The 24147-nt window shown below is 37.9% G+C and overlaps 1 protein-coding gene across 1 annotated transcript in view; it reads right to left on the bottom strand.

Annotated features, from left to right (window-relative positions):
• Window positions 1–10624: 10624 nt before the first annotated feature.
• The window catches only part of nup50 (nucleoporin 50), a 43064-nt gene continuing 29541 nt past the window's right edge, over window positions 10625–24147 (bottom strand). The window contains exons 6-8 of the mRNA XM_048607711.1: window positions 18371–18452; window positions 13295–13413; window positions 10625–11597 (exon numbers count right to left, since the gene is read on the bottom strand). Coding sequence (XP_048463668.1) covers window positions 11386–11597; window positions 13295–13413; window positions 18371–18452 — 413 coding nt within the window. The 3' untranslated portion in view covers window positions 10625–11385. The remainder of the gene's footprint in view (window positions 11598–13294; window positions 13414–18370; window positions 18453–24147) is intronic.

Here is a 24147-nt window from a genome sequence, read left to right as displayed (position 1 = left end):
TTTTTAGCAATCTGTTTTGTCAGCCATGTCACTTCAAGTTGCTTTGATTGTTTGTGCCCAAGGTTTCTAGTGCTTTCCCCTCTGCCAGGGTGTAATTGGTAAAGATGAGCACGTGTCTTGACATAAATTTAGGTAAAGTCTACTTTCATGATATTACATTTAACTGCATTTCCTCACTGATAATTTCCTGAACTTCACTGAGTGCATTCAATGGCCTAAACTTTATCATCATTCGCACAATTTCAGCGTTTGCATCCAGAAGAGAAAACATCATTGTAAATGGGATACCACATGATTAAAAGTTAAACTCCTAAAATATGAGTGTGTGTAAATTCAATGGAGGGCCTTTGTTTGTTTATTAAGGTCCAAGCGGGAAGTGTGCTAATACTGGTTAGTGAGTGTCTCCTTCCTCAATTTCTTGGTGGAGATGAGATGTTTACAGTAGTCTTCATAAGCAGTTTATTCTTTCATTTGGTATCCCAGAATAATGGGAGATAATAAAACATAATGTTACTATCACCTTCTCTAGGACAAAAAAAGTGTATCTAAAGTTGTAAGAAAAGGTACTGAACTGACTTCCAGTCCAAAAGGGTTTGTGCAAGCTGAGACTGGACCCGACGAGGCAAGATTCCTGAATGCAGTGATTTACAGTAGACATAGAACCAAGGATGGAGTAATAGGAGAGGGATTGAGGCAGGATGGAATAAAGTGACATAACCGAACTACGTCTTCTGCAGAAAACATGAGGTGAATTTTACCAAACTCAGCTAAGTGTCAATTTCAGTGAGTTCTTGTGGAGGGTTTCTCTCCATGAGCTTGTGAGATTTCTCTCAGAATTCTGTGTTTGTGTAATTATCGATTCTCTAGGTGCCCCAAGGACATTATTGTGCACTCGCCAATGATCAAGTACTCACCACTGCCAGTCTTCCAGGATTGCTGGTGTCATATTTAAAGTACCAGTCCAAGTGCCAGCTAGGAGCCGCCCTTCAGTATGTGGGGAACGAAAACCAAAGCTTCTGAGGGCACGTAAGTGGCACGGATAACACTCCATTGCAGATATAGCTCATGTTTGTGCACTTGTTGCTATTTCAACTTGATGCATTATCATGGTAGCTTGATTCTTGTAGCTGCAAGCTACACAGTTACTCGGCCTTGGTGCCTTTCACCATGTTAGAACCCTGTCCATAGGAATTGTACTATTTCCTTTAATGCTCTTTGATCCATGAGAAGACATAATGCTACAATGGGGGAGGAATACATGTTGGAAATCCTTCAGACATTCAAAAATGTTAACTTGTGATCTCTGATCATTTTGTCAAGTGATCAATTTATTTAAAACTCTGGATTGATTTCACAGTTCAAAGACATAGGTCTAATTGGCTTTTTACCAAAGTGGAGTTTTTCATTGCTCTGTGGCTGATTACATCAATAGGAAACCAAATGAATTAAGTTGCTATGACGAATCAACTCATTCTACACTTTTAGTTTAGATCCATTAGAGTATTTTTATTTCCCAGTTATTACAACATGGTCTCTCCAACCTACTCCACTCCCACAATTCTGTCCTCTTGAATATCTTTGATTTTGTTCTTGAATTGTGTAGCCACCAACAATTCCCTTGGCTCTGAGTTCTAGAATCCTCCTCTTGCACTTCCATTGTTTTCTTTAAAGGATGCTTTAAAATCTCACTGGTTAAAGTTTTGATCATCCAACGGAATAGAAATTGCCATAGTTCTACCAGATATTAGGATTGCTCGCTAATGTGAGAGAGAGAGAGAGAGAGAGAGACAGACACAGACAGACACATGGCTGGTAGTGGTTTAACCTGAGGGTCACCATGCCTCAGGTGAAGGGAGAGGTTGAGGAGTCTCCTTCATGGTAACCTCAGCCAGTGTGAGAAATGAATCCATTCTGTTGGCATCGCAGCCATCCAGCCAACTGATCTAATACCCGCTTATACCTTGTTGTTTAATGTTCCTGTGAAGCATGTTGGGATGTTCTGTACAAGTGTTGGATGAATAAATATTTCATTATATTTGAATAAAACTATGATAATAAAACAACCCACTCTTAAGAGTAATATGACTGAAAAAACATTTTATTCATGCAAATACTTAATGATGTACATCATTTAATTTTTGTCAAATTTTTAAGCTGGATTTTATTTGATATCCTGAAATAGAACAATGCACTGCAAATTATAATTATGTTGGTGGAAAGCACACAGAACCAACAAGTTTCACAGTGGTAGTTTTGATATTAATATGCTACATGCTCTGATAGGAAGATCCACATTTTCAGACAAGTTGAAAAAGTTCATTCAAACAGCTTAAATAAGGTTTTCTTTCTAGTCAAGCCTATTTTTCCCCAAATAATCTAGAAAGGGGTGGGATGTTTTAATGGAATAAGATGACATTGGTTAACCAAAGAATATTTTTAGTTAAAATGATCAGATTGTCAGTAGAATTATGATAAAGCACTTAACAAGTAGTCAAATTAATTCTAAATAATAAACTGACTCACCTCAAAATGTGCACTTCCACAAAATAAAGCTGACAGATTTTTTTAAAAAAATTTCAGCTCTTTTTAATGTAATAAAGGACAGAGGATTTCATTTAAAAAAACAGCTAGAATATCATAGCACTGTCTTTCAAATCTTAAGACAGAATCCCTTTTTATTAGGCAATACAGAACAGAAATATCAAATTTCACAATCTCTAAAAGGCAGAGTGCAATTGTATAACAATAAAACTTAACCCATTCTGTTCCAGCTAGTTATTTATTTTGTCCAGAAACAAAAAACAAAAACAAAATCAGTGAATTGGCTTAGATGGATGGAAAAATCTGTGCCTGAAAACAAACAAGACTGGTATCTTTTGAAATGATTGGACATTTACTGAGAAATTAAAGAAGTTCTTGTTAAAATAATTTGAGACAATTCTGAATATGGTATCACACTACTGTGTTGTCTACTACCAGAAGTATTGCATTTTGGTACTTCACGCAAGTCACATTCTTCAAGTAAACAATATTCAGAATTGTGAATTGTATAAACATTTTTTGTAACATTCCAGCCACACACACCTCACTCAAAACATGCTAATGACATTTTCCTAGCATTAAATAAAACACTTAAACTGCCACCATTCCAATCACTACAAAACCTATAATTTTCTCAGCAAAAAAAAAAAATCTACCATTCAACAAAGTGGAATGTTTACTTGAAGCAAAGATCCCAAATATGACCTACACTTTACAGAAAAATAAAGTAATCATGGAGAATGTGTATCTGGATGTTGCTGTATAACACTAAATACAATTTCTTCAATATTATTTCATTTTGCACTCAATTTGAATCATGGGGACTTTTGATGCTTTCCTAATCAATGACTGAATTATCCTCATGTATACTGGGCACAGCAAGGTAGAAGGGAATAGCCAATTTAGGACTATCTTAAAAAGGTGCAAGAAAAATATAAAATGGTCTATTTCCACACATCATGGATTTTAACAAATATGTTTAAAAAATCTGATACCCACTACAATAAATTTAAAGCCTATTAACCTAATCTGAAAGCAACCATAAAAATGTAAACTAAAATACATTATTTGTAGCTGCTTTAGTACACTTAGAGGGTTGTGTGAAATCACTAAGGGAAATAATAGCTAACAGCAAACATTTTTGATTTGAACAGTGGAATAGCATGTTTTATAACTTCTTCACATTTTAAATACATAATGCAGTGACACCCCAGACTCAACAAGGCATTGAAATTGAAGAGGTTTCTTCCATTAATTTGTCCACTTTCCTACATGGTATTAACTTGTGTGTGTTTTCTACTTATCTTATAGCATTCCTCCAAACATGGTAACACAAACTTTTGACTTGTACAAAAATCTTAGTTATTTAATAAGCTTACTTCAAATTAAACTTGCAATCAAAATAACGTAGAGAATCAATGCCTGTTAACAGGACCACTGCATATCAAATAATTTATAAAATACACAATTAAGTGTTTATTTCATCAGATTCTTGGCTTTCAATGCATTAAAGGTGCAAACATCCGCAAAAACGACAATTCTGACAATCAGCCTAACTGCATTCAGAACTGATCAGCTTGATTGTTGCACACATGAATACGAACAGTAGATTTTGACAGACAGAAATGTAATGCAGAAACCAAACACAAATTCAAAGAATACAAAAAAAACTCATTAGATTTCAAACAGTTGATTAGTTAACAAGTTACAACCTGCAATAGATGTTTGAAACGTAAATCAGCCACAAAGTAGTCTTGTAGCCTGAAATGAAATTCAGAAGGTACATTACAGGTTGGAACCAGTTTTATTTCATGTATATAAATGAAGATTTCAGAAGACAATGCTAAATATGACATGGTTCCTCATGTGGAAGAGCTGAAGGTCTTGCTTTTCCCTGTATTCCAGGAGTAATATTTTATCAATGGATCAAAAGGAAATCAATCAACTTGGAGAAAATTGGCTTAGGTATTAGTTTTGGAATTCCTGAGACATTGTCTGATGTGCTGAATAATCAGTCACCAAATAAAATTACAGAATTTTAAACTATTGCACAAAACAAGGATTGTTTTGAAAACTGAAAAGTAGGGTGGGATTCTGACAATAGGTGGAGTCAATAGTTTAAAAAAATTGAAGTATTTTTCAAAGCTATACAGGAGGATTGAATTGATAAAATGAGTTCCCCAGAGCACACTTTAAAATACAAACTATATGGCATCATCTGTTTGCATGAGCCATACTTAGCAAAACAGTTCCAACAATAACCATATTTCAGACCAATTTTAATCACGCCAATCAACTGGGTTACATTGAATTACGGTACATAAAGCTTATAACACAGAAAAAGGCCTCAAACCATGCTGATGTTTAGACTCCATACAAACTGCTCCCATCTTCCTCATCTGTCACCATATCCTTTTATTCTTTTCTCATGTACTTTCAACACTCATCCACACTATTTGCAACCACAACTTCTGGCAGCACATTCTAGTCTTACCGCTCTGGACAAAATTTTCCCTACATTGCTTAATTAGTAAGCAATGTCTTATATTTATCACAATTAGATTTGGACTCCCTCAGTGCAAATCCTTTCCCCACAACTTCCCCGCTAAAAACTTCCACAAACAGACACCTCAGACCAACATAAGCCTTCACTTATCTGGGGGGAGGAATAAAGAAAAAAAAAAAAAAGAGGCCTAACAGAAGTACCGTGTCCCTTCTATTAGCACTTTGGTGAAGTCTTTTTTTGCACACAGTCTCCAGTATCTCTACATCCTTTTATAAAGACCATAATGGTGCACCATACTAATTAGTTTACTCATGATTCGATACAAGTTGCAACACATCTCTGTTTTTCAAATCTATCCCTCTAGAAATGAACCCCAGTGCTCAAAGGTTCAATTAACCACCATTGCCTCTTTTAGAAGTATCCGTACATATAGACTCCTTTGACCCTATAAAACATTTTAAATTCACTATTCAAAACAGTACATTGTCTTGTCACATCAAATTTAGTTTTGGCAACTACAACATTGAGAAACAAACAAAAAAGCATTTAAAACAAGATTTAGTCATTTTTATGCATAACTTTAGCATTAAGCCTCTATTGCTACTCATTTGTTAATTGGGTTTTGAGCATAAAAGCTATACAAAATAGCAAATTAATGCTGAGAACTAGAGATTCACATCGCAATTTTTAACATGGCTCAGCATAACTAGGAAAGTTAAGGATAGTGTCAAATTGAAAAAAAATGTGGCAAAAGCTTGGTGGTGAGCCAGAATATTAGGTAAGTTTTAAAAACCAACAAAAGACAAATTGAGGGAGAAGATAAACTTTGAGGGTAAACTGGATATGGGCCCCTGAGAAAATGAGATTGGGGAAACTAGGAAATGGGAGAGGGGTTGAGTAAATGCTTTGCATCAGTCTTCACATTAGAAAACACTAACAACATTCCAAATATACTAAGTAAGCCAAGGGCAAAAGAAAAAAAGAAATAAATACAATAACTACCACTTGAGGAAAAAGTGCAAAGGAAACTTTGGGGGCTAAAGACTAAGGTCCCTGCGAGTTGATGGGATGTGTCCTAGGATATTAAAAGGAAGTAGCTACACAGAGACAGTGGCTGCATTGGTATAAGCAATCCTTAGATTCTGGAAAAGTCCCAGAGGATTGGAAAAACGTAAGTGTAACACCTTTGATTAAAAAGGGAAGGAGACAAAATGCAGGTAACTACAGGCCAGTTAGTTTAACGCCAGTTATTGAGAAAAGATCAAATTCCAATATTAAAGAACGTCATAACAAAACATTCAAAAATACATATGATCACGAAGCCATGCTGACTCTGCTTGAAGGATAATTCATGCCTGACAAATTTACTACAATTCTGAGAGGAGGTAACAAGCAGGTTTTACAAAAAGCAGTGGATGGAACATATTTGGATTTTCAGAAGGCATTTTCTACTATACATTAGGCTACTTAATAAGAATCAAACGCTCTTGGAGGTAGTATAATAGCTTGGAAAGAGGATTGGCTAACTAATAGATGAGAAAGTTGGGGAAAAAAAAACAACCATTTTTAGGATAGCAACCTGTAACTAGTGAAGTGCCTCAGGAATCAGTGCTGGAGCAAAATTATTTACAATATGACAATTAATGACTTGGATGAGCAAAGTGAAAGTACTATACCAAGTTTGCAGAGGACACAAAATAGGTGGAAAGGCAAGAAGCAAGGATGACAGTGTCTGCAAAGGGATATAGGTTAAGCAACTGGGCAAAAACTTGGCAGATGGAATACATTGTTGGAAAAAAATCTTTTTGTCAGGAAGAATAGAGGAACTCAATATTATTTAATAGAGGAAGGGTTTCTCACCCAAAAGTCTTAGTGAAAATTTGTAGTTCAGGTTGTGGATGTAGTTGTTCATTCGCTCGCTGTGCCAGTTGTACCATGGTGTGCAGATGTTTTGTTATCGTTCTAGGCAACATCATCAGTGCAACCTCTATTTGAAGCGTTGGGTGTTTTGCTCCATTCCAAATTTACATGATCCTTTGGTGTGATGGGTCTTGTCATTTCCAGTTCTGTGTTTTTTAAAGCAGCGGTCTATATACGGTGTCTATTTCTACGTGTTTATTAATGGAATCCTGTGTTGAGAACCAGCCTTCTAGAAATTCCCTTGCAGGCCTGTTGTTCACTTGTCCCAGTCGAACTGATGCCCCTCATTGTCTGTATCGTGCACCAAGACAAGTGAGTATTGGTCGTGACTTTTTATTGCCAGCTGGTGTTCGTGTATCCTGGTTGTCAGTTTCCTCCCCATTTGTCCAGTGTAATGTTTATTGCACTAACTGCGTAGGATTCTGTATATCGCGTTAGTCCTGTTTACTATCGGTATGGGGTCTTTAGTCTTTGATAGCATTTGACGCAGTGTTGATATAGGTTTGTGCACAATAATCTAATGCGGTCTTGGAAGTCTGGCTGTCATTTCTGATATATTTTTAATGTAGGGTAGCATTGCTAGTGTCATCCATTGTACAGTATCTTCTGACTGTCATTTGTTTTGTTGGCATCTGCGGACAAAACTTCTTGGGTATCCGTTGCACAGACGTTCCTCTTCTATTCTCTGGAGTTCTGGGGTGTTGCAGTGTGATACAGCTCATTAAATAGTGTCTTAATGCATATTGAAGTACAGCACTACCAACCACCCCACCACATACAAACAGAGCTGCATTAACACACTATTTAAATGAGCTGTATCACACTGCAACACCCCAGAACTCAGAAGAATGCCTGCACAAAATATTTACCGACAACGGATACCCAAGAAGTTCTGTCCGTAGATGCCTAAAAAACGACAGTCAGAAGACACAGTACAATGGATGACACTAGCAATGCTACTGTACATTAAAAATATCAGAAATGACAGCCAGATTTCTAAGACTGCATTAGATCATTGCGCACAAACCTGCATCAACACTGCGTCAAATGCTATCAAAGATTAAAGACGCAATTCCAACAGTAAACAGGACTAACGTGATATACAGAATCCTATGCAGTGAGTGCAATAAGCATTACACTGGACAAACTGGAGGAAACTACTGTCAGCTGGTGTTTGTGTATCCTGGTTGTCAAAACAACACTTGTCTCGATATACGATACAGACAACGAGGGCCATCAGATCGACTGGGACAAAATGACCATACTGGTACAAGCGAACAACAGACATCCAAGGAAATTTCTAGAAGCCTGGTTCTTAACACGGGACTCCATTAACAAACACAGAAATAGACTCCATATACAGACCGCTGCTAAAACAAAACAGAACCAGAAGTGACAAGACCCATCACACCAGAGGATCATATAAATTTGGAACAGAGCAGAACACCAACATTTCGATTAGAGATCGCACTGATGATGGTGCCTAAAACAGTAACAAAACATCTGCACACCATGGAACAACCCGCTCGGCAAGCTAACGAACAACTACATGGAGGAAGAGTGCAGAAAGCTAGGACAGAGGGATTTGGAAGTCCTTTTCCATGAGTCACAAAAAGCTAGCACCAAGTTCAATGGGTAATAGGTAGGGTAAATGCAATGTTGGCCTTTATTTCAAAGGGAATGGAATAAAGAAGTAGGCAGGTTTTGCTAAACCTAGACTTTTGCTGAAACACAGGTCAGACCACAGCCGTAATGCGGTGAACTGTTTTGGGCCTCTTATGAAGTAAAGATGTAATGGCATTGGAAACAGTCCAGAAAAGGTTTACTAGACTGATTTCAAGTATGGAGGGGCAGCCTTAAGAGGCTAGGTCAAGCACATACTTTTTTGAAATTAAGAAGAATTAGTGACGACCTTATTGAAACATGCAAGATTCTGAAGGGACTTGGCAGGGTAGATGGGGAAAAAGTGGGTTTCCCCTTGTGGGGTAGTCTAGAACCAGAGAGCATAACCCTCAGAATAAAGGTTTGTACATTTAAAGAGATGACAAATTTCTTTGAGGCTCGGTCATTAAGTATATTCAAGGTTCAGATAAATTTTTAATCATCAAGGGAATCATAGGTTAAGGGGATTATCAGATCAGTCATGATTTCATTGAACGGTAGAGCAGACTCAAAGGGATGGATGACCTATCTGTGCTCCGACATCGTCTGGTCAATAAATGAATCTGAATGGGTGCAGGTATTCTTTTTTTTAAAACCAATTAAAGAAGAAGGCATTTTCTAGCCATGTTTCCAAACACACTTGTGACCCAATTCATGACCATTTGATAAGGTAAACATGTCACAGGGTGGTCTAGTGCTTTCACAGAAAACAAAAGTTGTAAATTCCTCATGATTAGTCTTTGCTTTTTAAAACAAAGCTATACAAAACACTGGCCCAAAGTACTGTGTCTAATCTTGGACACCACACTTTAGGAAGGGCGTTTGAGATATTCAGGAGAAGTGGCAGAAAAAAAAACAACAAGACTGGTTCCAGAGATGAGGCACTTCAGTTACAAAGGATATTTTGGAAATAACATGGTTGCTCTCCTTAGAGAAGACAGAATCGAATTGAGACTTAATACAAGGTGTTTGATGTCGAGGGGGGTCTGGACAGAGTAGTTACAAAGAAACTGTTCCCATTGGTGGAATGGTCGGGCACCAAAAGTCAGAAGTGCAAAGTGACTGGCAGGAGAACTAGAAGTGCATTAGAGGGAACAGACTGAATGACCTATCCTGTGCTGTAACCATTCTACGATCGTATAAAAAAAACTAAGACTGACAAGTTTAAATAATCCAAGGAATACTTAAATATAAGGCAACTGCTTAAATCCACATTGCTGACAAAAGGTTTCCCATGATCAGCAACACAGATCAAAACAGCTTTATGAACAGGACAGTGGCTCCAAGGCCAGCTCAAAACTTTGACATTCTGGGATTTAAGATATACAGCTCTGTAACTAACTGTTATATCCTGTGCATTCACAGTCAAATACTGCTCAAGGTAAAAGCAAAAACTCAAATTACTCCAAGTTCAATTATTAGATTTGATCTATATTCACCTCCTTATTATTGGCTTTGAAGATAACACCAATCAAGATGAATACAGGCCATATGTACATTTTAAAATTCAGATCTGAAATATGTAATTTATAAGATCTTCAAACATAGCAATTTTGAGTAACCTTCAGAGCCACACTGAAAGACATATGTAAATGAGGACATCATGTAAAAACAAAATTACACTGTAAGATTTCATTAAAATAGATACATCTAATGATCTGAACAGAAATTTCAGAAAATGTGATTTTACTTAATGAAATATAGCACATACAGATAAAATACGCAAAGTTGACACAGCAAATTAAGTAATGCCATTGGTAGGTTGTTTGAGGGAGATTACATGGCATGATATTACCAACGCATTAGCAGAAACTGTCAATTTCAAGTTACGACAGATTTGCACACGGTGTGGCAACATTTTTTGAAGTGAAACTACATAGGAGATGCTAAGAACAGAAAAAAGCTCAACAAATCAGTAGATTCAATGTAATTTTTTTATTACAATTTTATGACATGAAATGAAAATCATGTGGCTTACATGAAGTTAAAATGGACAGCACAAGAGACCTTGGAAGGAATGACAAAAGATCTGATTTTTTTTTTTTTTTTTTAAACAATCCGGCTATGTTTTATTCTGTTCATTGGGCATTTCCTTTTTTGCCCTTGTACAGCCTTTTTGATCCAATCATCAATTTTTTGATTCTGATTTGCTTTGCTTTATTTCCCCCTTTATTGCTCATTTCAGTTTCGAAGTTCTCCCTAGTTCTATGTTATTCTACCACATCTGGTAGAACTCTCATATTTTCTTACTTTGTGAACAATACTCCTTAATTAGCTTTTCAGGGCTTAGGTGAGGGAGGGGGGAGGAAAAAAAGAAATTTTCGATCATACTCCAGTCATTAGAACAGTCTCAAACATTGCTGCTGCCTGCAGCCCATCTAGGGGAAAAACTGTTTAGCAAGACTGAATGTCAGCAGAAGTAAGAATTAAAATTTCGGATCTCTACGTTCGCACATAGATTCTTTCGGGTCAAGGATTGAAAGGTGAATGAATATGCTGGCCCCATTTAATCCAACTTTAGGCATAAAATGAATTATCTATGTTGTTAAGATAAGAACATCAGGTTAGGTCACAACTGTATGCAGAAAACAACTTCAGTACATATAAAAACGACAATGCCTAGGGAAGTCCAAATTAGGATGAATGCAATGAAATGCAATTTTTTCCCCTCAATCATTAATTTTATAAAAAGAAAACAAAAACCACCCTAGCAGCAACTTGGCAAAAATTCTTTATAACACTAAATTAAGCCAGAATTACACTTGATGTGCAAGTTTTTTCTCAGTTATAATTTTGTGTAGCTCATCTGCATCTTCAGTGGTTTTCACACGGATCAAAATTGGAACAGCAGTGTCAGGGTTCTTCTCATCAATGGGAGGGTTGGGAATGCAAACAATAAGGATGTTGTTCTTTCCTGTCCTTGTACAAGGCAATGATGGATGAAGCATAATGTTCAGTAAAATATTTCCTGATCAACAAAAGAAAAGTCATGGTATTAAATTATAGAACTTTACCACCCCTTTCCCATTATTTTATTCCCCATCACACTGAAATTTGTGTTTTTTAAAAAAAAAATATGTTTCCCTTTTCTCTTTAAAAAGCAGTTACAGATTCTACCACTGACTCTGATAGACCAGTTGTTGGCTCGATAGCCTCTTAAATAGTATCTGAATTCAAGTCTTCTGATTATGACCCATTGGTTATGGAAATTGTTCACCTCAATTTATCTTCCTTCTATTTATAAACAGTAATCTTTCAGAATTTAATCAAAAAAAATTGTCTAAATTTCCTTCACTCAGCAAAACTGAAGTCAAATTGTATCGCAGCCCAAACCAACAATAGTTCATCAGGTTTGTAAATGTACTTTTGGTTGAATGTCCATGATTTTCTTTGAAAGCTCAAACTCGAGTATCTAATTCTCCATTGGACAACGCACACTGGATTCTCAAACTTCAATTATTCAGTCTGATAGCTAGTAGAAAGTTGTACAAATAATAACGTTGGGAATTGCATCAAAAAATTAAACAAAGCATTTATTGATGGAACATTTCATAAGCAATGACCTCATTTTAGAGTACTATCTGCATTTTCGATCTTCCGAATACTGAAAGATTCAATCCTGAAGCAAAGATCATTGAAGGGTAGATGCAAGACTGACATATGAATCCAGATGTTGTAGTAGCCCTGCTTTGCTGACATACCTGAAAATAGCCTGGGAAGTTTAAACTTTTGATTAGTAACCCTGCCCCTCCTCTGCCACGCAGCAACTTCTGCAAACATTGCAGACTGAATTAGAACTGGAGATTTCAGACAGTTCTGATGCAATTACCCAAATAGTTCCCTAGAAAAATATTTGAACAGAAAACCTAGTCTAATCCTGGGTAACTCCAGAACCGAGATTCCCCTTGTCTGCCTGCCATACCCCCTCCCCCCACCACCATACCCCATTAACTGCTCGCTCATTCATCCAATAACCCATTCAACAACATTCAAACACTGCCTTTAAAAAAAACTTACTGTGCAACATCTGTCACTACAGTTAAAGGCACACTCTTCTTCCCAATCTTGTGGGCCTCCAATTTTCGCCTCAAACTTTTTTGCTCCACAGAGAACATCAGCTTTTCAGCTTGTACCTGAAATTGCCACTCCAGTAAATCTCTTCTGCCCGCTCACAGTTCCTCCTTGAAAATGTGGTTACTAGACTGGATGGAATATATCTTAGTTGCGGCCTAGCTAAGCACCTTCAGGACAACCATTCTATTCTAATCTGTATTTAAATAACTTTACTTATGAACTTCAAGATTTTGTATGCTGTTGCTTGCTCTGTCAATAGGACCTGCCAGCTTCAATAAGATTATGAACATGAAACCTAGATAACTCTGACCCTGCATATTCTTTAGGATTGTGGTGCTAAGTCTGTATAGACTCGTCCTATTGCTTCTGCCAAAATAAATATAATCCATATTAAAGTTCCCTCTGCTACTTTCTTACCCTAATCTGCTAGCGCAACTATCCTCCTGCAGTCAATTGGACTCAGTCCCACTGGTCATCTTACTCTAGAGAATACTCAACACTTAAAGTCAATTAGTCCTTTCCATGAAGTACGGCAGCAATATAATTTGTTAATTTAAAGATGATGTGAAATATAAAGGTTAATCTACTTACCAAGATTTGTATCTGCTCGCACCAACAATTGGATCTTTTGATCTGTCACAGGTTTCAAATGGATTGTACCAATTCCCTTCTCTTTGAAATCCCCATCTTTCTTGTAGAACAGTTTACACCTGCATACAAGTTAAAATTACAACTAGTAATTTTATACTGAAAAATCTCGCACAGAATATATATTTTACTTGTCATATTTCGTCATTGAACAAATTCTACATTTATTAACCTGCAATAGAATTGGCTTTTACAAGCAGTTGTATTTCTAATAATAGAGATGTATGCAAACTGCCTGAGGGGAAATCAGTCCAAGAGATCAACAGGTAAATTAAAAGAAAAACTGCTGAGTCAACAAGAACAATCCTGCAGGATAGCATATGAAAGACTAGTGTCTCAATCTTTCAGAAGCCAGTTTTGAAGAAAAACCTCAGAGGTCCTAGAGGTTAGGGACCCGAGAACGTCTGGCAGACAGTAGGGCATCAAGAGAACTATACATAGCCAGTCCGAGTATAGGTCTCAATTACAGGAACAGTAGATCATTCGGTCCCTCAAACCTGTTCCACCATTCAATGGGATCATGGCTGATCTGTGGCCTAACTCCATATACTTGTCTTTGGCCCTACCCTTTAATATCTTTGATAACAAAAATGTATCATAGATTTAAAATTAACAACTGATCTAGTATCCACTGTTTTTGTGGAAGACAGTTCCAAAGCACCTTCTGTGCGTAAAAGTGCTTCCTCGCATCTCTCCTCATTGGTCTGGTCTTAATTCAGACTATGTCCCAGTGTTAGAATCTCCAATCTGGGGAAATAATTTATCTCTATCATCCCCGTCTTTTCCTGTTAACATCCTCAAGACTTTGAACAGATCACCCATTAAACTTTAAATACTTGGAGAAAAAAAAAAAAGTCCTATTTTGTGTAATCTTTCCTCATACCTGGACTTCAGGGGTTTATATTATCATTGTTGTAATCCTACATTGTACTCCCTCCAAGGCCAATATATCCTTCCTAAGGTGTGGTGCCCAGATCTGTTCAAGGTACTTCAAGTGGGGTCTAACCAGGGTTTTATATAACTGCAACATAATTCAGCATCCTTGTACTCCAGTCCACTAGATATAAAGGCCAGAGTTCCATTAGCCTTTCTGATTATTTTCTGCACCTGTTTATGACATTTTAAAGGATGTACACATCTAAAGCCTAAGTCTTTTTGTACATCCCCCATCATTAACTTCACACCATCTAGAAAGTACCCTGATCTATCTATCTTCAGTCCAAAATGGATAACCTCACACTTGCTTATGGGGCCTAGGAAGCACATGGAGATATTTTTAAAAATCCAAAGACGGCTATTTGACTTGTCACATCAACATGGGTCTCTACAAGAGCAATTCGCCTCGTGTTACTTTGCCATAGCATAATGATCCAATTCCCTTTTGAGTGCCATGATCAGAACTGCCTCAACCACACGCAAAGCAGTGCATTCTGATTCTAACTACTTCCTATAAATAAAAAGGTATTTCTCATGACACCACTGCTTCTTTTACGGTTACCTTAAATCTGTGCTCTATTTCTTGATCCTTCCAGTTAGGCAAACATTTTCTCCTCCTTTCGTCTACTGCTTCGTAACTTATATTTAATTCTATCAAATTTCCTTTCAACTTTACCTTCTCGAAGGTAAAACGACCCAGTTTTTCCAGTTTCTCCACACAACTCGTATGGAACGATTCTCAAGTAACTTTTCTGCACTCTCAAAAATGCCTTTACATCTTTCATAAACCTGTGGTGCCCAGAATTGGTATCAGTGCTCCAACTGAGTGTAAACCAATGTTATCAAAAAGTCCTCTTTTGTAGTCCATGCCCAGATTGTATAAAGCTCAGGAACTCATGCTTTTGCAAGCACAGTCTCGATCTGTCCTGCCACTTTTAAAATTTGTGCACATATGTCCTCAGGCCCCTATGCTCTTTTACTTCTTTACTAGTGTACCTTTTTTAAAAAAAACTGTCTCTACACCTTCCTACCATCATTTCATACTTTCCTACATCAAACTCAAGTCTGCCAGTTGTTTGCCTATTCTACCAACCTGCTCGTATTTTATGAATTTTAATACCATTCTGAGCATAGCTCATAAAACTTCTAAATGCAACTTTGAAATTGTACCCTGTAAACCAAAACCCAGATTATTAACACACATTGCAGAACAATGCAGTCCTAGCACTGAACTCCAAAAGAATTCTATTATAAAACTTGCCCTAACCCCCAAACGACTAGCACTAATCTGTTTTTATGCCTTTAAAAAAAAATTCTGTCTTCGTGCTGCTACCACTCCCTTTATTCCGAGCTCTAATTGACAGGCTTTGTTGGTGGAATTTTATCAAATGCCTTTTGGAAGTTCGTGGACATCACACCAACTCTTTGTCAACTTAAACTCAAGCAAGTTAGTTAAATGCAATTTGCCCCTAAATTCATACTGCTTTGCCTCAGTGAAACCACATTTCCCCAAGGAGCTACTAATTTCGTCCTATATCATCATTGTAAAAATATCCCCTACCTAGGTTAAATTGATTAACCTATAGTTGCTGGGCTGAACTTAGCACCTTGTTTTGAACAAGCACCTAATGTGAAGACCGTATCTTTTTATTTTTCTGTATTTTTGATTGTGAAGATAGTCAATTTAATTCTCCTTGCCAGTTGCTGTAAGTGGTAATTTTTATTAGTACAGAGACCATTACAAGTGTGAACCAGTCACCTTATGCCACCGGCAGAGAAGTGAAAATATCTAGAGAAGGGAGACAGAGAAGCAACATTCCAATCAGCAAAAAGATCTTAGCAATTGATGCAGACAAGGATCAACGAATGCTTTCCTAGTCTTTCCCTCAGTCCATAATACTCCATGCACGAGTCTCAGTGTGTGATATATTAGGGAAAAAAAGGGGTTAATTCACAGAATTATTATAGTACAGAAGGAAGCTATTCAGGTCATCGTGCTTGCATCAGCTCTATTTTCTAGTGCCGCTCTCTTGACTTTTCCCCATATCCCTGCACATCAGTACAATCCAAAAAGAAAGCCATCCAATATCATCCTCAATGCCTTAATGACATTTCTAGTCAGTGCATTCAACATCCTTGCTGAGGAAAAGACTTTTCCACATTTCACCCTTGCTTTGTTTGCAAATCACATTAAAACTATGCCCTCTTGTTTGAGCTTCTTTTACAAGTGGAAACAGCTTCACCCCAGCTCACTCATGATTTTAAAAACACCAATCAGATCTCCTCTCAGCCATCTCCTCTTCTTGGAGGACAGTCCCAACTTCTTCAATCTAACCTCGTAGTTGACGTTTTGCATACCTGAACTATTCTAGTAACACTTTGCAATGCATTTGAATCTTTCTTATAATGAGAGGCCCACAACTGTACATAATACTTCAGCTGAAGTCTAAAGAGTGCCTTGAACAGATACAAAATCATCTTCTTGCTCTTGTAGCCTATGTCCCCTTAAAGTTTTAACTTGTAAAATTATATGCTGGCAATTCATAATTATTTACTTGTAGCTGGAGTCTATTTGAATAAATAGTTAAGTACAAAACAAGTCCATGCTTTCTGCCAACTGGTGTCTGAAAGTTAGGTAAATTATGGACTTTTTAAATTCTTTTAACTTTTCTGACGACCCCAGAAATAGCAGGGCTCGATTTCCAATGTGCTATCCAGCGACGCATAACAGTAACGTTTGTAATTCTCCTGTCCTCTGGCATGACTCCCGTATCCAGGGAAGATTTGAAAATAATGCAATTTTCACCTTCATTTCCCTCAGTATACTTGGACACATCTCACCTACTCCTGGTGCCTTTTCAAATTTAGGTACATAAAACGTAAGGAAGCAAATTTACTGTAGCCAAATTTGCTGACAACACAAAATTGGGAAAAGACAAGTTGCAAGGGGAATTAATTTAGAGAGATACTAATAGGTTAAGTGGGCGATAAGTTGGCAAAGAGTATTGTGAAAAAATGTGAAGTTGTTCATTTTAGAAGGGAGAACAGAAGACTTCGGTATTATTTAAATGGAGAAACACTGCAGGAAGCTGGAACACAAAAGGGACTTGGGGGTACGTGTGTAAAAAAACAAAAAACATGCCACAGGTGCAGCAAATAATCAGGAAGACTAATGGAATGTTGGCTCTTATTTCAAGGAGTTGGGAGTATAAGAATAGGGATGTCTTACTGCAATTGTACAAGGAATAGATGAGATCAATTCTGAAGTCCTGCGATCAGTTTTGGTCTGCTTATTTATAGAAACGTATTATTTCATTGGAGGCAGTTCAAGAAGGCTCATTAGGGTGATCCCTAGTATGGAGGGATTTTCTTATGAGCAAAGGTTAAACAGGTTGTGTCTCTCCTCACTGGAGTTTAGAAGACTGAGAGGTGATCTCACTGAAACTTACAAGACTCTTAAGGGGTTTGACACGGTAAATGCTAAGAGGATGTTTCCACCTTGAAATTGTTTAAAACCAGAGGGCAGTCTCAGACTTGAGGCGGAGATGAGGAAGAATTTTGTTTCTCAGAGGGTTGAGTGTCTTTGGAACACCATGCCAGAGAGCTGCGAGGGTAGAGCACTTGTGTATATTTAAGGTGGAGATAGATTCTTGATCAGTAGGCAAAAATCAAGGGTAATGGGGAAAGGGAAAGGAAGTGGAACTGAGGAATGTCATATCAGTCATAATCTAATTGAATGGGGAGAAGGTGCGATGATTTCACTCAGTTGGTTGGATGGCTAATTCGCAATAGAGTGACACTAAAAAGGAGTGGGTTCTCAACTTCTAGCCTCGCTTGAGGTGTGGTGACTCTCTCTCAAACCAACAGGCAGATCTCTCCAATAAGACAGCAGCTCTATGGTCTGGTAAGACTATGGTGACTTGATTTTTTATTTGGAGCAGGAAAATGTTAAGCTCAAGTATTATCAAATTCCAGAAAATTATTTCAGTACTAAGCATGAAAGACAAATAAAGTAGGCATCAGGAACAAAAACAGAGTGGCATTGTAAATAAATGAGATTTGTTTCAGAATAAAATGACATACTTCTTGGAAAAGATTGCATCATCTTCTTTGATTTCATTCACAATTGGTTTGGGAGGTTCTTCATTCTCTTCATCTTTTTCATCTACAATTGAAAAAAAAAAAGAGTTTAGAATAGGAAGATGAAGCAACACAATAGTTATAATAAAGAAAGAAGAGAGAGGCTAAATAGATTGCTATTGGGATGACAAACCAAATGGTCTGGCTTGATGTAACATCTCCAAGATAAATACATGATTACTGGGTTGTCATGTCACAATATTACTAGGTCATACAATTTAGTTTTGCTGTCTGACAATAGATTGGTTTGATTAAAAATCTAAATGCATTCTCTCCACTATTCAGCATTAAGATCAAAACCGAAAAGCAAAATGTATAAAAATCACCTACTGCAGGAGTAATGTGTGCCACATTAGGCTATGGGTAAGATGTGCCTCTCTCTGCTAGTTCAAATAATAACATGGTGATTTAAAAGAAAATCAGATCTCAGATATTGGATTACCAGAAAGGCCAGCATTTACTGCCAATTGCTAGAAAGATTGGTTTGGATTTTACTCTGTGAGCAAGTTGAGCGCATGGTGGCTGTGCATAAGCTCCATTGTAGCAGACTCCAAAAAGGAATTGCCCGAGAAAATTAGCTTTCTCTAAGCAATGTCTTTATGCCTAGAACACTCTACAAGTATCCATAAAACAAAACCCAGAATGAAATTAAGTAAAATAGTTACGCAGGGGAAGTTATACAATTAAAAACAGTTTTTAACTATTCAATTGAACCCATATGTACTTCAACCCTGCACCACCCCTCTCTGCAAAACTACACCACACCCAAACCCTGACACCACCCACCCACTCACCTTACCCCCGCCAACCCTTACTTCCCATAGTTTTCTCATCCTACGTCAGACCTGACCCCACCACACACTGCATCTCGTCATCAGAGCTGGCCCGATCTGCCACCAGACCCAACTAACCCATTCCCTTTGTCCTGCCAGAGCGAACAGCTAAACATAGGATGTTAAATGTGGATAGGTATCCACCACTTCAAGATACAGTGAAGACAAAGAAAAATAGGATTAGGGGCTGATCACCAAACTTGCATGAGTAACTTTAAGCTTGTGGTTTGTTTCATGGTTTAAGATAAAATGCAACACTCTTAGAGATGAGAAATTAAACTGGTGATAGTGAACAGATTGAAGCAATTAGGGCAAAGGATGGTTACACATGACCCATTGAGTATACTGATCCAATTAGCAATATTACAAGTTTAGAATAAACGCAGCACTCTCATTGAAAACATACAAGATTCTGAAACGGCTAGGGTAGACACTGAAGTTTACTTTCCTGACTAGAGAATCTAGGTCATGGTGCATAGCCTCAGGATTGGGGACAGATCATTTAGGAATGAGACAAAGAGAAACCTCTTCATTCAAAGGGCTATGACTCTTTGGATTTCAGGATCCACATGGTGTGGATGTTCCATCACTGAACATAATTAAGACTGAAATGGACAGATTCAACATCTCAGGGAATCAAGGGATAAGGGATGCGGACAGAAAGATGGATTCAACACCAATGATCATGATCATACTAAATGGGAGAGCAAAGTTGATGGGTCAACTGGTCTATTGTAGCTCCTATTTATGTGCTTATGTAACAGTTTGTAAATCCATTGCTGCAGAATGTAGTTTCATTCAACTAAACTTACACTCTTAAAATTTGACATTCACACGAGCATTTTGCTTTGTCAAATAAAAAATATAAATCAAACAATTCAGAAGGTATAATGCCTGAGTATTTGCAAGATTTTAGCAGCAAACTGCATTCCCAATTTATAGCCTGTCAAGAATATAATCGCCAAAGCTCAGTGCACTATCGAATACATTGGAAAACATTTTCCCAACTTATGCCCAGAGTAGTACTTTTGACGGTTTCAACGCAGGACTTCCCTGCAAAAAAAAAAAAATCACAAATGCTCCGCAAACAAATAAGCCACTTGGTGTAACAGGGTATGTTAACGCTGGACATGAGCTTCCTTATCAGAAACCATAACATTACCATTTTACCCTTACATATTCATCTGATTTGGCTTCAAATTTATGATATTCACTTCAGCTACTCTATAGTAGCATATTCTACACGCTCACAACTCTAACAAATTCATTCATGAAGTTAGTCACTTGCTTATATTTATGGACCCTAGTGCTGCCTCTTCACACAGTGGAAACCTTTCTCTTCATGCCTACATGATCTTAAAAGAACTTATTCATATCACCCTTAGACTACACTCAGTCCTAGTTCGCTGTGTGGGACAATGGCATGAACATCCCGTGAATAACAAAAATCTTACATCTCTATGTACTGCAATGTTTACCAAGATAGACTAGACATGAGAATGGGCCAAATGGGAAAAAGGAGATTTGGGGCTGACCGAGTACACGGATCTGTGGGTAGCAAATCTGCAGATCAACGAGGGCTGAGCACACTCGGAGGAAAGAATTCCAGCCTGTTCAATCTTTGTTTATTAGGTACAATTGGACCTGGCATGTCTTTCTCTTTACAGCATCTTCTCCAGCTCTATAGTATTTTATATGGAGACCAGAATGATACAGCATGCCAAGAGTGATCGAATCAGGATTCCATAGATACTTAACCCCCAATATCTCTGCTTTCAAATTTGATCGCTTTAGGTATGAACCGCAGTACTTAATTTGCTCTTTCCGGCCATATTAACCTGCATTGCTAATTCTAGTGATGTGTGTATCTATCGTTACCTCCAGATTCTCCTGTTATTCTATCTTAGTGAGTAAGTTGGTTCCTTATCCTTCCAAAATGTATCAACTCACACTTATCTATAATGAAATCTGTTTGCCAATTACATAACCACATTGCAAGTTTATTAGTGTCTTCCTGTACTTTGGCCAATCTTCTGCTGTATTAACTGTACCTAAATGGGGTGCTGAAAATGTATCTTCGATTGTAGAATCCAAATGTAAATGACCAGTAGTCTCAGCAAATATCACTGCAAAACATCACTTCCAACTGCTTGCCATTTTGAGCATTGGCACTCCACATTTAAACTTGCCCCGTTTAGCACTGTTTCACTTTAAGGCCAATAAGTTTGGTTTTAACCTCAAAGCCACAGCCGTGGAACCCTGGATCCCATGAGCTTTTACCATCTTTAATCAGTTTCCCTATGTGGGACCTTGTCAAAGGCCTTGCTGAAATCCATATAAAATACAATCAATTGCATTACCATCATCCAAATTCTTGGTCACCTTAAAAAAAAAATCTGGAGGAATGTTTCAAGGCATGATTTTCCTCTGTGAAAGCTATGCTGACCATCTCTGATCAAAATTAAGCTCTCTAAACGGAGATTAATTTTTCTCTTTCACTACTTTCTTCAACCTGTTCCCTACCACTGATGTTGGACTCAATGGTCTATAATTCGCTGGTCTATCCAATCAGTTTCTGGCGATAGGCAACTCCCTTGGATGTTGGGTAGTGGATGTTTCCACTACAGCAATGCAATGTCAAAGGGAGAGGTTAGATTCACTCCTGTCAGAGCTGATCATTGCGCGGCACTTAAGTGACAAGTAATATTTGCGCCATACATCAGCCCAAGCATGGACGTCCAGGTCTTGCTGTGTATGGACATAGGTGTTTCAATATCCGAGTTGAAATGATGCGGAGTATGCACTTCTGACTTCATGACAGAGGGAGGTCATTGATCAAACAGCTGAATATGTTTGGACTCAGAACACTGCCCTGAGGAACTCCTGCAGAGATGTCCTGTGATGGACATAATTTAATTCTGACAACCAAAACTTTTATGCTAAGTATGACTTGAACTGGGAGAAAGAGTTCTCCCACTACACACCAGTTCTTACCAATTCAGTTTTTCCTAGAGCTTCTTGATGCAACATTTGGTCAAATGCTGCCTTCACAGCAAGTGCAGTCTTTTTTCTAGTCTTCAGCTCTTTAGTCCACATTTGAACCAAAGTAAAGAAAGTGAATTCCAGAGCTGATACCACAGAGACTGATGCCAAATTCAGTCAAAATGCAAATGAAATCAAAATAGACATGGACCAGACCAAGTAAGGGTGTCAGACTTACTTCCCTTAAAAAAAAAAGGGACATTAGTGAACCAGGGGAGTTTTTGGGACGATCAAAAACGGTTTCATGGTCCCTGTTAGGCCAGCATTTAATGCTAGATTTTTACTGAATTTAGATTGCTCTCCCTGCAATGACAGCATTGTAAACCAAGTCCTCAGGTTTTGTCCAGGCTTCTGGTATATCACTCCAGTGACAACCAACTTCCACGTGCATTCCAACAACTCTGGAACTGTCCTGGTTGACCATTTGAAAAAAAAAAGGGTCGAACAGTGACAGAAGAGGAAAATTCTGCAAGGAGCTATTCCTCCAGCCACAGGTTGTTTGTCTCCCATTTTTGCCGAGACATACACCCCACATCAGGCCGAGAAAAGAAAACAATCCTGGCTGAAAGGCACCTTGCTTCTGCCCTCTATTTTCATATGAATTCCAGCCTGAAGTGTTCCACCAGAGGTGAATGCAAGATTTGTGTCAGCTAAACCCAACTCCTTAGCTCGACCTCTCTCTCCCCTTCCATCTCTCTCTCGCTATCACTGCTGGTGTGAAAAATGTAAAACTGGTTTTATTAGCTTTGCTGCTGGACACTTGGTCATTTTTATTAATTACACAATTTTTAAAGTCATCAAGAGATTCATGCTTACTGTTGCGCCGAGCCACATTTCTGGCATCTGCTGCTGGGTTTCTTCCCGAAGGGAACGAGGCTCAATAAGTCAAACTGCCTTATTTGGACAACTAGAAAAAAAAAGGGTTACTTTTGCTCCAACCAAAATGGGAAGTTTTGGAAATGCTCAGCTGGTCTAGCAGCACCTATGCAGGGCGATTCTGGCATTAACAATCTGGCAGAACTAAATGAAGATTGTGGACCTGAAGCTTTGATGGTTTTTCCTCTCTCCACAGAATATTTGAGATCTTCAGAATCTATACTACTTTGCTCTATAAGCTCTACGTGAGGCATTTGAGAGTATACCTAGTTCTAATTTTAAAATGATCAATATTTGTCACAATGCAAAATGTATCTTTCCTGTTAGCAAAGGTCACTTTTGTGGATATAAATAATATCCTTACATTCATACTGTCTTGGGCTCATTTTATAAGATGAGCCCTGTAAGTGATCTATTGCACAAAACATTTCAACGTGGTACGATTTTAGATAAAGCTTTCTGGATATGCGTTTTCTTTCAAAACCAAGGTGATAACTGGATATTGTAGGGGTTGGATTAAAAATACCTTCAAATAAGACCACTAAGAGTTAATTGGACATGACAGCAAGCGATTGAAATAAAGTGGAAAAGTTCGTGGAAAACAGAGCTGATGCAAAAACTGCGTCTTTTCCTCAGACGTAACCACAAGAGACAAAATTGTTTGAGAGAACTGTCCTGTTGGGTCATCACATGGTGCCACCTGGAGATGTTTTTCTGTACAATGGAATGTCTGGAAAAGTACTGAAAGTACCAAGAAACGATAACACAGCATGCAATCTTAAATTCAGATTAGTACTAATATTATGGACTTTGCCCTGTTCATGGGTTTTGCCTCAAAATGGGATTTGCAACTGTAAGAAGGCAGTGAGATTTGTCGTCGACTTAAAGCAGGTGTTGCTATTTACTGCTGAACTTCACCTCGGAGTAAATATTTCCTGCTTTATACATAAAAAAGCAGTATAGCGTTTT

The sequence above is a fragment of the Rhincodon typus genome, chromosome 18, assembly GCF_021869965.1.
Source record: "Rhincodon typus isolate 14 chromosome 18, sRhiTyp1.1, whole genome shotgun sequence".
Lineage (NCBI taxonomy): Eukaryota > Metazoa > Chordata > Chondrichthyes > Orectolobiformes > Rhincodontidae > Rhincodon > Rhincodon typus.
This window is presented reverse-complemented; position numbering and strand designations above follow the sequence as displayed.